Below are 14,680 nucleotides of genomic sequence, written 5' to 3' on the forward strand. Positions count from 1 at the left end.
AAAGCTGCCCTCCTCTGCCCACACTCTGCTTGACCCTTGAAGGCCACAGAGGTGAACAAATAATTATGAAATATGCCTGGCATTTATTCACCTGGAAGTTCCTCTCATTTTTTAACCCGCTCTTGCTGAACAACTTTCCCTGCCAAAGTGAGGTCGTATTTACTGGAGTAATGTCACCCCAGTTCAGGTGTGGTGGGCAAACTTGCTGACTGAAGACCATCTCCTTGGTCTCCCCATCCTTGACCACTCTTGCAAATCTGACTTGTGTGAACAAAGTGCTTGGGAAGCCGATGTATCAAGCCAGAGGGCCTGTTGATTAGTGGACAACAAGAGTTGGAACTCGCAGCTGAACCAGTTGTTTATGGCCTGGCCAGCTCCTCTTTCCACAGGCTGCCTCTTCAGAAAGTCAACAATCAGCGTCTGCTTGGCGAACAAAAGCCTGCAGGACACAGACTCAGAACAAGGGGAGCTGGTCCCGGAACTTGAATGCATGGCCCAGTTCCCTTCCGTTGACTTCTTGCATCCCTGTTCCTGCCTGGGCCATCCTGTGCCAGCTGGCCCAAGACACTCGGAGGGCCGCTGGCTCTTCCTGCTCCAGCTGTTATGTGTTGACTTCATAACTGAACTTTCAGAGGGAACGCTTGTTCCCCCCAATTCTCAGTCCTTGGGAAGGTTGGCCCCTGGGATTCAGTTGTGCAGACACCTCAAAGTCCCTGCCCGCCTGTCCTCTGTCTTTATATTGTCCACAAGAGATTTCATAAAATACCTTTGGCTATTTGTTGACTGCTCAGAAGCCACCGAGGCAGTTGATCATTTTTAAAGCTGGGTTGCCCCTTCTTATCATCTTCTCTCTGCTTTTGTGTATGTTTGAAATCCAGCCTCCACCCAAACCGCCCCGATAGCTTTTAAAAACTAGGCCAGGAATCTCCACGACCTTTCCGTGTCCCACAAGTCTGGCCTTCCTAAATTACATTCAAGCTCTCCTCCAACTGGCCTGAATATCATGTTCCTGTAGGGACCCTCCACCCCTACATCCTGCCCCAGCCCACTGCCACATGAATGCGCCTTTCAACTTCCTGTGCCCATCCTGTCCCTCCTCAAGTGTACATCAAGTGCCCCAGGACCTTCCCCCCCGGGGGACTCTCTCCTTGCCAGGCCCTGAGTCTGTGGTACCTGACAGCTTTCGGTGTGGTCTTCTCCCTGCACACAGTTGGGGGGATTCTGTCTCGCCAATCTTGCTTAGGAACAGCTCACCCCTTTCTGCTGTGCTGGCGACAGGTTGTAAATATGCAGTCCCCCCTCGCATTGCCATCCTAAGCTGTCTCCAATTAGGGATCTGTAGGATGTGGTCCCCACAGTGCTCTGCACTGGCACAGGATCAGACACACGGGAAGTGCCCGGGTAAGTTTAAAGGGATGGTTCGTGAAACTGCTAGCAATGAAGAGTTAGGTGAGCCACCGGGATCTTCCCCTTTCCATCCATTCACTGAGGGACTTGCTTGTACAGCGTCAGAGGTTCTCCATCAGTGTGCTGCACTGTCACCTGGGGAGTGAGTTGACATGCAGATGCCTGGGCCCACATCCAGAGTGTCTGGCTCAAGCATCTGCCTCTTACCAAGCTCCCCCAGTGATTCGGATGTCAGTGGTCACTGAGACGATCTTTGAGAAACACTGGTCCCAAAGGCCCATGAGATCCAATGACCACTCATGGCGTAGACACCGCCCTTCCCTCCAACAAGAGCCTGGCTTCAACCTGCCCTTTGCCTCCTTGTTTCCCCAAGTGTGTGGCTGTGGCCTGGCCCAGTCGGGCTTCTTCTTCAAGAACCAAGAGTACATTTGCACCCAGGACTACCAGCAACTCTATGGCACCCGCTGTGACAGCTGCCGGGACTTCATCACAGGCGAGGTCATCTCTGCCCTGGGCCGCACCTACCACCCCAAGTGCTTCGTGTGCAGCCTGTGCAGGTGAGCAGGAGGGAACCTTGGGGCTGCGGGACCCCTCATCGTCCTGGGGTTCATAGGCTTTACTGGACACTTGGGTTTCTAGAATCTAGACCTTAGATCCCCAAATTTATCTGGCCCTCTGCCGACTTTTCAGAAAGAAAAAAACCCAAATGTACTCACTGCCTCCTTTTTGTTCTGTAGCCCCTACTCCAGGATAAAGTTGTAGGCATCTGCTTTGCAGCCCCCCTGGTCCTTCCCGTGCACCCGAGGGGGGGTGTCACCCACTTAAGGAGACACTGCTCTAAATCAGGTTTTCAGATTATTTTTTCAAATCGTCTAGCCCATAAATCTTAATTTCCAAGTGCGGTCTCATGTAGAGCCATTGTCCGCTCGTCATAGAAGCAGATCTGACCATACCCCCTCCCGCCCCCAGTCCACCACTCAAGCCCCAACAAGAGGTTGTGTCTGAGTGGCTATGGTAGGCTGGCGGACTCAGCTGGCATCCACAGATCTGGGTCAGGGTCCCTCACCCATATATACTACTTACTGGGTCCTTGTTTATAGCCTTCCTCCATTGTGCCGCCACCGAATGCTGGCATGGTGACCGTGGCCCGGTGCTGCACAGATTCCCCATCTGCCAAATGGGGATCACAGGCACCCCAGTGCCACTGGTCTCCGTGAGGATCCGCGAGAGGATGTGAAGGCCTTCCCAGGGGCTGGCGCACAACTGGGTGTGCTCTCATTCCATTTTTGTTGTCATCCTAGCTGCCGTCATCTAGCTTCCCTCAGATCTCTCTAGGGGTGGATAGCCCACGCCCCAGCCCTCTGTTCTCACTCACTCGGTCGGCTAGCAGACATCCATGGAGGGACCCCGGCGTGCCCGCATCGCCTACAGCGCCATCCTCACACTTGTTCTTGCGTCCGAGCCCACTGTGGCCGCCACGGTGTCAGTCCACCTTGTTGAGGGCCTTCCTTTTTCCCTACGAGGAAAGAATTCCATAGACTGATTGTGCTTGCCATAGGACAACGACCAGCCAGTGGCCAGTCAGAGGAACGAACAAAGAATTTCTAAATGGGCCTGGAATGGCACGGTGTGGAAGAAAATAGAACTCATTCATTCCTCTTCTCAAACCTGGGCCCCGGGGCCCCGGCCCCTCAGAGGTTAGCATGGTAGGGGCACTCTGTGATAAAGGGGAGGTGGGCGGCAAGTCAGGATTCTGTCAAGCCCTTCACCACTGTGGCTCTCCTGGCTCGCCCCCGCATTCCCTCCACTGGCGCATATTGCTAGTACCAGGACAGTAGGGCCACTAGAAGCCTGTGCCAGCGGCTACTGCTCCATCGGTACAGCAGGCATCCCCAGCTGCATCTGAGAGCAGCAGCCCATCGATGCATGGGTCATGCTGGGAATTCATTATGATTCCACTGGGGAAGCTGGCACGTGGTCCAGGTGGAGTCCTGGGCCTGGAACTCAAGCTGCACAGATACGGAGGAGGATAGGAAGAGGCTGCCCAGCGGACTCAGGGGCTCCCTGCGGGAAGGGGATGTTAATAAGCTGGACCTTGAAAGGGAGAACATTTAGGAAGGTTGGGAATAGACTGAGTGCTCCGTGACATGGGATAGGCCGTGCGGGGAGGGGACCGTCCCTCCAGGCAGGAGGAAGAGCTCGCTGAGGAGACAGGAACCTCTTTATTTTACAGCTACATGGCATGATTTTCTCAGGGTCAAAGTCATATAAATGGTCCAAACAGGCCTTACATTCTGGCCTCCTGGCCTCTAATTGAGTGATGCAGGCAGCTCTGGGTCTCACCAAGGTGCTGTGCCGTCATGACTCCAACAGCCCCCGAGGTCTCAGGAGCCCAGTGCTGAGTCTCCTTCTTCCTCCTCGCAGGAAACCTTTCCCCATTGGAGACAAGGTGACCTTCAGCGGGAAAGAGTGTGTGTGCCAGACATGCTCCCAGTCCATGACCAGCAGTAAGCCCATCAAGATCCGTGGACCAAGCCGTGAGTTCTCCCCACTGGGCACCTTCCTGTAAGGGGGTACTGTCTCTCTGGGACCCCCTGTTCCTGACATTAGGTAAGAGGGGCCGGTCCCCTGCCCGCCCCGCCCCCCCGGCCCTTGCAGGACACCTGAAACATGACCCAGTTAGCAGATGGCCCAGCCTCACAGAATGAGCTTCCCCATGCCCCTCCCACCCCCAATCACCCACACAGGGACAACCGGCTGCCCCACCTGAATAGGGATGGCCTGAGCCACTGGTCCACCATGTGGGCACTCTCTTCTGGGATGAGCTGAGTGCCTGGTCTTATCTCCTCTCCTGGATCCAGGCTCCCAACAGCACCCCTCCCAGAGAGGGCCAAGGATTTCTCCCACTAGTGCGTCTCCGTTCTCACAAGTTCTGTCACAGAGATTTTCAGACTTGTTTGACAAAGGGAAGCTCGAGGTGGTGTGGGGGAACCCCACAGGCTGTGCCTAGGTGTTTTAGAATGTGCGCCCCAGGGCTTGGGGATCCTGTCCAAACAGCTTTCTGGGCCCATCTTGGATCTAGAAATCTATACTCTTAGTGAGCATGCTCCCTGGGACTCATTTGCTATACCTAAAATAAACAAACCGGAGCCCTGTGGCCCCGAGGTTATGATCGGGCTGCTCATCATAAGGTCAGCGGGTCAAACCCACCAGCGGTTCCACAGGCGAAAAAGGAGGCTTTCTATGCCTGTAGAGATTCAGGGTCTCTCAGCCCACAGGGACAGTTCCACTCTGATCTGTGGGGCCGCTGTGAGCCCAAATCAACCTCATGGTATGAGGGACACCGGAGAATCACGGTATAGGGGGGAAGGGAGTCTAGACCAGGCCACGGAAAATGTTAGCTTTGATCACGCACATTTGGAAGAACTGAGCAGGCTGAGCATTCTGGTTTGTGAAAGGTCCGCTCCACTCCAGTGTAGCTAGAGAGAAAATGCCTAACCCTCTGCGCTCAGATGCCCTTGTGAGCTGCCGGCTGCGCGTGCGTGCCGCAGGTAGCCCTGCCCCCTGGACCTCAGCACAGCACACTCCATCATTCATTCATGTTATATGACACTCGCTGGCCCGAGGGCGGAATCAATGAAAAGCCATTAGGCTGCTGTGCTGCATGCCCATGCTGTGGGCGGGCAGGAGGGGTCTGCCGGCCCAGCACTAGCAGAGTCAGCGTGCTAGGCCTGCCTGCAACTGAGGGGCTGAGCAGAGAGCCCCGAGTCAGCAGCGCCAGGCTCCCGGGAGTCCCATTACCCTCCACTGTGGGAAGGCTCCTTCTCGCAACCTTCCTTTCAGTTGAGTCAGGCCTGCTCTTCCTTCTGCATCCTTGGGGATGCTCAGCAGCCGTCACCCGGTTTCCATCGCAAGGTGGCTGAGGACTTGGCGCGGTTCTGCTTTGTCCCTCCTTGGACTCGTCACGCAGAAGGACCGCCAGGCCGGACGCTGAGACACTGCAGAGGAGCCAGACACCCGCAGGACCCTGGGGGAGGACAGAGACAGAGGCCTGCTGGGAATCCGGGAGCTGCCCGGCTTCTGTGTGAAGCAAAACAGGTCCTGGGACTCAGTTTACCCAGCAGTAAAAGAGGGTGGAGCCGCTGCTGTTTTCTTCCCTTGCAGAGGTGTTGTGGGAGGCAGATGTGAATTAGACTGCAGGAGTCGAACTCACAAGCTGGAGCGCATCAAATGCCTGCCAAACAGAAGTGGAGGGCGTGGTCGACCTGCATTCAGAGTTAATCAACGAAGCAGTCAACCAACGACGACCGAGAGCAAGATGTCTGGATCCATCGTAGGTTCTCTCCGCTGTGCCGCTTGATGACTGTCCATCGGGACTCTCGAAGGAGTGGAGCCTTCCCTCCACTGGGACTGGGGCTTGTGTGGGAACGCCTCCAGGACATGTCACTGTCCCAGGATGAAGGCAAGGGAGAAACCGCAGTTGGTTTTAAATCGTTGAAAGAGGTGGCGTATTCTTGGTTGTGTTGAAATAGGGGTGAGTTGCAAGGAGCCAGATCTCAGCTCCATTAAAAGAAGACATTCTTAATCAGACCTGTTCAAAAAGGTCTGAGGTCCCCAACTGTCTCCACCCCAATTGTGAGAAGGAAGAGTCGATCAAGGGACTGGAGTTTATGATGTTGAGGGAACAGGAAGAAGTGAGCCAATGGGCAGTTTCCAGGAGGAGTACCGAGTATTATCCTCAAAGAAGACATCGCCTGCAGGAGCTGCAGGGCGTGTGTTTGCTAGAAAGGTCTCCACTGCAGAGTGGTCAGTGGTCAGGCTGCAAAGGCAAGCTAGTCTCCTGGCCTGAAGAGAGGTTGGAGGGTTTTCGGCATTCCCAAGGGGAACTGGGAACCAAAGCCAGGCAGGAAAGGTTGCTAAAAGGAAAAGGGGGGCAGGTTCAGCTCCCCAGCCCACCTTGAAAGTGAATAAAGACATTCTGGAGACACAGGAGCCATCACTAGTCAACAGAGACCCAGAAGAAGACTCGGGAACTGTCAGGAGAAGATCATCCTGTTTCCACAGAAAGAAGGAAGGTTTCCTTATGGACCTCATTGAAAATAATCTGTAGCATCATCATCGTAACCACCATCAAATCACCACCTTCGCCACCATCACCGTCACTGCTCCCCCATCCCATCACTTTCACTTCCACCACCATCATCGCCACCACCATCATCACCTCCGGTCCTCACGAGCACATCACCATCACATCCACCGTCACCACCATCACTGTCACTGCTCCCCATCCCATCACTTTCACTTCCACCACCATCATCACCTCCAGTCCTCACGAGCACATCACCATCACATCCACCATCACCACCATCACCGTCACTCCCACTGCTAAAATTGATTGCCTCCGACTATTGCTAGACTCTGCAATAAGTGTTGTAGGGATAACAGCTCATTTACTCATTATAAGAACTCCATGCGAGAAGTTACTCTCCTCTCCATTTTATAGATGGGAAAACGAAGGCTCACAGAGCATACATGACCTGCCCAAAGTCCACGGACAAGCAAGCGGAGCAGTCGGAATCTGACTTGCTAGCTGGGAGGGGCCTGTGTTCTGGTATTCATTGCCTAAACAAGGTGGGGCGCTTGCTGTGATTCACAGCCCTGCCCCCAGCTTTGACTTATTTTTGCTGATCTAAGTGAATGAAGAGTGAAGTCGAACAAGCTAAAAATGACAGGTATTTAGAGGCCTCAGTAATACACTGAAGGCTTTGTGGGGGCAGGTGGTGGCGTCAAACTTTCTACCAGCTGGAATGGAGGGGAACATGGGAGGAGTGGACAGCTGAGTATGCAGAGACCAACACAGGACAGGCAGGGTGTGGCTTTGCTGGTTTCACTTACTGCGCCAGACCCAGGGCTCTGGGAAGTGGGGGGTGTCTGATGCTCCACTGGAGGTCAGGAGTGAAAGGAGGAAGGAGAGGGGAGAAATGGCCGGATCACCATGAAGCCAGTACAAAGGAGAGCCGCTTGGGAAGCACATGGGAAGACAACTCCGTGGAGAAGGTGAGCCAGGTTTCCCAGGAGGAACCAGCAGGGCTCCAACGACAGGCAGTTTGCTGCTGGCCTCAGATCTGAGTTCGGAGACTGCCCAGAAAATAAGTTTTAAGAAGCGGAGGACTCCTAACCACCACCACTTGCTGGGCACAGGCCTGCCAAGTTCTCAGAGGCCTGGTCTCCATCACTCTTCACACCAGCACTGTAACGATGGCATCAATAACTGTCCCCATGGTACTGATGAGGAAGCTGGGAGCCTTGGACTTCTCCACGAGGCAGCCTGGCCTCAGTGCAACCTCATAACTACTGCACTGCACGACCACACAGTGCAGCATTCATCTCGCTGATCCACGGCAGCATGGGACTCGTCACTGACGGATGGCCAAGAACAGAAGCAGCCTACTCAAAGAAGCTTCATTGGAAGGGAAATGTCACGTTGTTGGCTAATACCGCACCCGCATCCTGGAAATCCACAACCCACGGACAGTAGCAAGCAAGGAAAATGAAGTCCAAGGAATGAAGGCGAGGGAGAAACCGCCGTTTTCTTTAAATCGTTGAAGCAGCTGCTGTGTGGGAAAGAGGTGGCGTGCTCTTGGTTATGTTGAAATAGGGGTGAGTTGCAAGGAGCCAGATCTCAGCTACATTAAAAGAAGACATTCTTAATCAGACCTATTACAAAAGGCAAAATGGGCCTCCTCAAGAAGCAGCAAGCTGCTGGCGGTGGAACCCCAAGGAGGAGACCCATCCATCTACCAAGAATGCTGGTGATTCCTGTGTGCAGTGGGAAATCCAACCAAATGGTCCATGACCTCAGACTCTTAGAGAACTATGAAGCCCTACAAGGAGGCCTGCAGAGACCTAGTCTGTGGTCAGGAGAGTGTATCCAGGTGTCCACAGCCCTCAGCTCCTTCTACATGGAGCCTGAGCACGGCTCTTCAGATGCCTGCCTGTCTGTAGAAAAGGAAGGGGAGGTGTGACCTTGACCTAGCTACACTGTTACACTCTGAAAGCCACAATTACTGGAGGGAGGCATTTATCCTAGATGAAAGAAAAAAAAGAGAAAACCCAAATGTCTCTATTCACCAGCTCCCAATGGAAGGCCTGAGGCGTGAAGTATTTTGCAATCAGAGAACTGTCTTATCGCTGGCTTGGACTGAGGCTGAATAACTGTGGCGGAGGATGCACATGAAGACTTTGTTCGTCAGCACCCCAGAGCCTCCCCCAGCCCGCTGGACACACCACCTCCCTAGTCTCACAGACTAGGACTGACTCCCAGCTTCCCTCTGGGTTCCCCTAGCCATGTGCACTGCCTCACTGCACAGATGTATGTGTCCTTCCGTCTGCTGGTGCCATCAGGAGGGTTTGTCCTCTGGTAAACTTTGGCCCATGGCCTCTTCCTTCTCTAAAGTGGGTCATCCGGTCCTCAAGGCCTGAATTCCCAGCATCTCCCAAGTACTTTGGACTTGAGCTCTGTTTCCTGCCCCTTCCGAGACGCCCATTGAGCCGCAAGCAGAACGCTGGGGCCTCCTCCACTTTTTGTTGCCCTAGCATAAGTTCCCTGGTGACAGGGAGAGAGAGAGAGGCTGCCTTCTGACTTGGGACAATTTCAGAAGACACTTTACTTTAATCCTTGCCACTTGGGAGGTGCATGTTTGGCATATAAACATGTTGGGGGGTGGGGAGGATATGATATAGCCTAGCCTTGGTTTGGATGCTGCGAGGTCCATTCACTCATACTCATTCACCAAATATGCCTCCGGTTCCTGCTATGTGCCACGCACCGTGCTAGGCAATGGAATCGAGTGAACCACAGAACATAGGCACAGCCCTCACCAAGGAGCAAGAAAGAAATATATACATACCTGCCCTGCCCACCAGAGCAGTGTTTCTCAGACTTTGCTTGCTTGTAAATGACCTGGAGAGTAGTTAAAATTCAGTCGATCTGGAGATGATACCCATCCCCAGGCTCCCAGTGAGGGCCAGCGGTACTAACAAGGAGAGCACTGTGATGCAGGAGCAATTTCAGGACCAGGCAGAGGCTATGTAGGGTGGGTCCTCTGCGGGGGAACAGTGGTCAGAATGATGGACGGGAGCTGTGTGTAGGAGCCCTGATGGGCCCCCTCTTTCTCTCTCCCACAGAGGGGCTCCTTATCTCTCACCTGGCCAAGGGTCTGGACAGGTGGCAGTGGCATGTGAGAGTAATTGTGGGCAGAATGATGTTCAAGGAGCGTAGGATGATGGCCAGTGGATCCAGGGTCTATGACGTCCTCTTGTCTCTGCAGATTGTGCTGGCTGCAAGGAGGAGATCAAGCACGGCCAATCGCTCCTGGCACTGGACAAGCAGTGGCACGTCAGCTGCTTCAAATGCCAAACTTGCAGTGTCATTCTCACCGGGGAGTACATTAGCAAGTGGGTCTCCCCACATCGCCCCTACCTCAATCCCCAGCCTCCACTCCCTTCGGATTCTGTGCCCCCCACTTGGCCATAGTGGTATCTTTGCCTGGCCCAAGCTCCACCCTCAGGTGTTTCTCCGCCTGAGAGGCTCACCTCCATTCTTCAAATGTCTGCTCCTTCTCTTCCCGCTCCCCTCTGCTTCCAAGAAGGCTCACACCATCTCATCACCTCCAGACCCTTATTACCAGCCCTCCCAGAGCCCTGCCTGTCTTCTTCCTACAGCTGGCGGACACCATGCCCAATCATATATGTATTGCCTTAACTTTGTAGTGATTATAACACTGTCCTTTGCCATCGAGTGCATTCTGGCTCTTAGCAACCCTATAAAGGGTTTTCAAAGTGGTAAGTCATTATGGGCGTAGATAGCCTCGTCCTTCTCTGGCAGAGCAACTGGTGGGTCTGAACTGCCAACCGTGTGGTTTAGCAGTCCATTGCTCACCCAACAGCACCTCTAGGGCTTCTTGATAATAATATTAGCTATCATGTATTGAGCTTTTATGATGCACATAGAACTTACTACTGTTTTGTGTGAATGAAGGAGCTTTGGTGGCATAGTGGGTGGCGTGTTGGGCTGCTAACAACAGGTTGACAGTTCAAACCCACCAGCCACACCATGAGAAAAAGATGAGGCTGTCTGCTCCCATAAAATTTTACAGCCTTTTTATGGGGGGAGGGGGTAATAGGTCTTAGTCCTGCATACATAGTTTTGCCTTAGTGAATGAGCATTTTTGCCTTGTGTCTAACCCTCATTACTTTCTTAAACAGTGTTCAGTTTGTAACCTGTAGAAGGGAACTTCCCATATATTTTAATCTAAAAAGTTTTCCTACATATGTATACCTTCCTGGTCTCAATAGTACTTTTGAATGTATACCATTGGCTAGATTAATGAGATTATTATTAGAATTGCCGAATGTCTCATGGAGGTGTCTTTAATTATTTCTCAGCAGGCTGATAGTGCTGCCTCTAAAGGGAACCAGGGATATATGTTAACTTTAGATACATGAATGGATTTTGACCTTACACTTAATCATAAACCCTAATCTAAGAACAATTAGTTTTTACCATATGGCCCTGCTCAATACTACCCTCATGATGTGGCCACGGAAGATATAGGTACTGTAGCAAAGTGTGGTGAAGAAATCAGGCCGTACCGGCTAGCATCTGGGTCTTAATGGCTTGTCTTATAATAAGCATCCATCTAAGTGAGGTGTCAGCTAAGTCCACATGGAACGAGCACGCAAGCCTGTGTGATCTAAGGATTGCAAATAATAAAATCCAAGATCAGAAGAGGAAATCACATTGGAGATTAAATTCTGAGCACCCACATTGCAGAAAGCTCTGAATGACAGTGAAAGCCCAGAATGCATTTACAGAGTCCGCACATGGGATTAACCCTCCACTGAAAGCCCGTGGACTATTGACAAAGTGCATGGGAAGTGGGTTACGGCAGAGGAGTTGGGTTACAATTTAGCATGTTATCATTTGTTTTCACTTTTGACCCTTTTAACAGTTGTTCTGGTTTCTATTCTGCTTTCTTTTGGATTGAGGTTTTTCTATGTTTTACTTTTTGTTGTTGGGGTCTTTTAAAATATGATTTTCTTTATGTGAAATCCAGGATAAATAATCCATAGAGGCAGTAGCTAGATTAATAGTTCAGTACCGCAGGTGAGGTTGGGAGTTAATGGGGAGCTAGTAATAATGGGTACTGGATGAAGAAATGCTCTAAAGTTGATTGTGGTGGTGATTGCACAACTTTTACAAATATATTTAAACCATTGAACTGAATGGTACAGGAATTATATTGATAATTATAACGATAAAATTGTTTTTAAAAATAACCAAAGAAAAGATTACGGTCCCAGGAGTAATTCTATGCTGCCCCGTAGGGTCTCTCTAAGTCAGAATGGACTTGATGGCACTGGTTCTGGGTTTGAGTTTGTGTGCACTGTCACATTAGACTACCATAACTACTCACTGAGGTATTTATTCCCATTTTAAAGCTATGGAAACAGAGGCGTGGAAGGGGTGGTAAGTAACTTCCTAGCGTTTGATCTACTATCTCCAGCAGCAGAGGAAATGGATGCTGGCCATGGATACTGTCAGAGGTAGACAAGAAACCCCAAATATCAGAACGATTGCCACTGACTCAACCCCAGCTCACAGTGGTCCCACCTGTTACAGAGCAAGGCTGCCTCATGTGGCTTTCTCGGCTGCGGTCATAGCAGAAGCAGGTGACCAGGTCTTTCTTTTGCGGTACCAGGGAGTGGGCTCAACCCCCCCAATGAGGCATCTAACTAGCAGGTAGTAGAATCTGGACTTTCTGAGAGCTTTCTGGAAGGTGGTGGTATTGGGGCTGATCTTGAGCAAGAGAGAGACTTAGACATGCTACTAAAGAAAGCATTTAGCAGGATGCACAGCAAGGGCAGAGAGGGAGGGGAGCCAGTGCTAAAGGCAGCTGAGCTGTGTGCTCAGATGGAGCCGTGTCTGGCTGCAGGGGTGAGCCAAGGTCAGCTCACAGGGAGCTTTGGAATGCCATGCCAATGGGAGCTTGGCGTTCCCTCCGAGCCTGCCAAGTGGGGAGTGCCCTCCTTGGAGTCTCCAGTCAGGAGTGCCGAGCCTGGAGGCTGAGTCAGAATCTCTTGAGGGTAAGAGTTTGCTGGGAGGGCCTTCTTAGGGAGCCCCAGTCGAGACTGCCCACCAGATCTTGGTTCTCCACAGCCTGGCTCATCCCCTTGCAGGTGAAGGACCCCAAATCAATGGTCTACGTGAGTCTCACCACCAGAGCCCACCTGCCTTGGACCAAGGCCTCTCCCACCCAACCCTGCCTCCCTCTGCCCCTTTCCTCCTGATCTTTGGGTACTTGCTGTTCTCAAAGGCCACCCTCTACCCTGGACAGTCCACAGGGAGCCACAGCAAGGGCCTGGGCAGGAGAAGACCCAGAGCAGAGGCATGCAGAGAGAGAAAAGAGAAGACATGGGGGTTTACAAGGGCATGACCTACAGCTCTCGCCTCATCCTTCTGCCAGCAGATGCTGACCACGATGCCCAGTTGAAGCCGGTCTGCATGACCTGGGCAAGGGGCTCGACTCACTGAGCCTCCATTTCCTTGTTTGTAGCAAAGACCTTCCATTGCAGCTCTCTCTACCCTTTGTAGAAGAGCTACTTCTAGGATTGTGCAAAAACTAAGACTCTGTGCTACCTACCTAATAAAAGCCTGGTCACTAGTATCATCTGCTGCTTGGAACAATTGTGCGAATTCCAAATTTCCAGAGGCCTCACCAACCCGTAGGTGCACATGAGGTTCTGTTGGCATTTACACCCAAATTTTGCTGGCTCCCTTTCCCTGCTTCCTGGCAATGATGTCATCGCCCTGAAGTTACCCGCCATCCCACAGTGGGAGGACTTGGGAGGGGTTGTCTCCCGGGCTCACAAACAATTCCTTGCCTTGTGGGCACTGGCTCGTCTCCAGACCTTTGCTAGGCCGCTGTCCCGATCTCTGCTGCTTCTCCTCCAGGCTTTGAACCCCAGCTCTGAGGCTTGTCATTAAGGAGTCCCTCTAGTATAGCGGTAGCGCATTGGGCTGCTAACTGAGAAGTCAGCAGTTTGAAGCCACCGGATGCCCCATAGGGGAAAAATGAGGCTTTCTCATCCCCTAAAAAGTTACGATGTCAGAAACCCACAGGAATAGCTCTGTCCTGCCCTATGGGGTCGCCATGAGTCAGAATTGCCCAGATGCCAGTGGGTTGGTTTGTTATATAGGGGAGGCAAGGCACTCAGCTGCCCAAAGCTTGGGCTTTCTGACCTCACAGGGCTGCGATAGAAAGAAATGAGCGCACCTCTACAAAACTCTCAGAGGGAGAGGCTGCAAACAGCAAGCAATACCAGCTGTTAGTCACAGCGGTAACAACAACAATGAAAGAACAAGCCAAGGGAATTCTGACGCGTGGTCACTGTGTCTTGGTGTGACTGTGCCGCCATAGGGCTTCCATTGGCTGATTTTCCCTCACCAGGCCTTTCTTCTGCGGCACGTCTGAGTAAACAGCCCGTTAGCCCCCCTTAGACACTCACAGTGAGAGCGGTACACGGAGAGGTCTTGGACAGCCAGCCATGTCTCTTAGTGATGTCAGAGCGGGCGCTGCAAGGGAGCCCGTGGAAGGGGCTCAGGAGAGGCCAATCAGCCTCTCACGCCAGGGGGAAATCTTCATTCAAACGAAAGCTTTGCCGTGGCCGTCCCTGTGGTCCTCGTTGTGGTTGTTGTTGTCGACAGTGCCGTCAAGTCCATTCCAACCCGCTCCTCCCCAATGCGCAAGAGAGCGGGACACCCATCCCCACCCCGTTCCCACCCCACCCCACCCCACCCCGTCCTTGTGCTTTGGGTCCCTGTTTAGGTTGAGCCCCTGGCTGCAGCCCCTGTGTCACTCCATCTCTTTGGCGGGCTTCCTCTAAAGGCAGAAAGCACACACACACACACACAAAGAGCTAGTCTCATGAGCCCTTCCTGGGAAGAAAGCAAGGCAGAGACCGTTCCCCCTTAGGCCGATAAAATGCTGCGTCTTATGTCGGTATGACCTGCTCTAACATACAGTGAAACACATTTTAAAGGAGCCCTTTGGAGTAAAGGAACAAACGGAGTGGTAAAGGGGACTGTGAGGGGGAGGGGAGGGGCACGGACAGCCTACTCCCCCCAGCAGTCCAGACCAGGGGTCCCTTTCTAATCAGGGAACTTGCCAAGATGCAGTGTCCCCCAGCCTGCCCCCCAGGAGAAGGTCTG

At 52.5% G+C, this 14,680-nt stretch overlaps 1 protein-coding gene across 1 annotated transcript in view; it reads left to right on the forward strand.

The window, feature by feature from the left end:
• Positions 1-14,680, forward strand: part of ABLIM3 (actin binding LIM protein family member 3) — a 143,686-nt gene that overhangs the window by 66,951 nt on the left and 62,055 nt on the right. The window contains exons 4-6 of the mRNA XM_075543154.1: positions 1,781-1,964; positions 3,832-3,944; positions 9,738-9,864. Coding sequence (XP_075399269.1) covers positions 1,781-1,964; positions 3,832-3,944; positions 9,738-9,864 — 424 coding nt within the window. The remainder of the gene's footprint in view (positions 1-1,780; positions 1,965-3,831; positions 3,945-9,737; positions 9,865-14,680) is intronic.

This window comes from Tenrec ecaudatus, chromosome 2, assembly GCF_050624435.1.
Source record: "Tenrec ecaudatus isolate mTenEca1 chromosome 2, mTenEca1.hap1, whole genome shotgun sequence".
NCBI classification, from domain to species: Eukaryota; Metazoa; Chordata; class Mammalia; order Afrosoricida; family Tenrecidae; genus Tenrec; species Tenrec ecaudatus.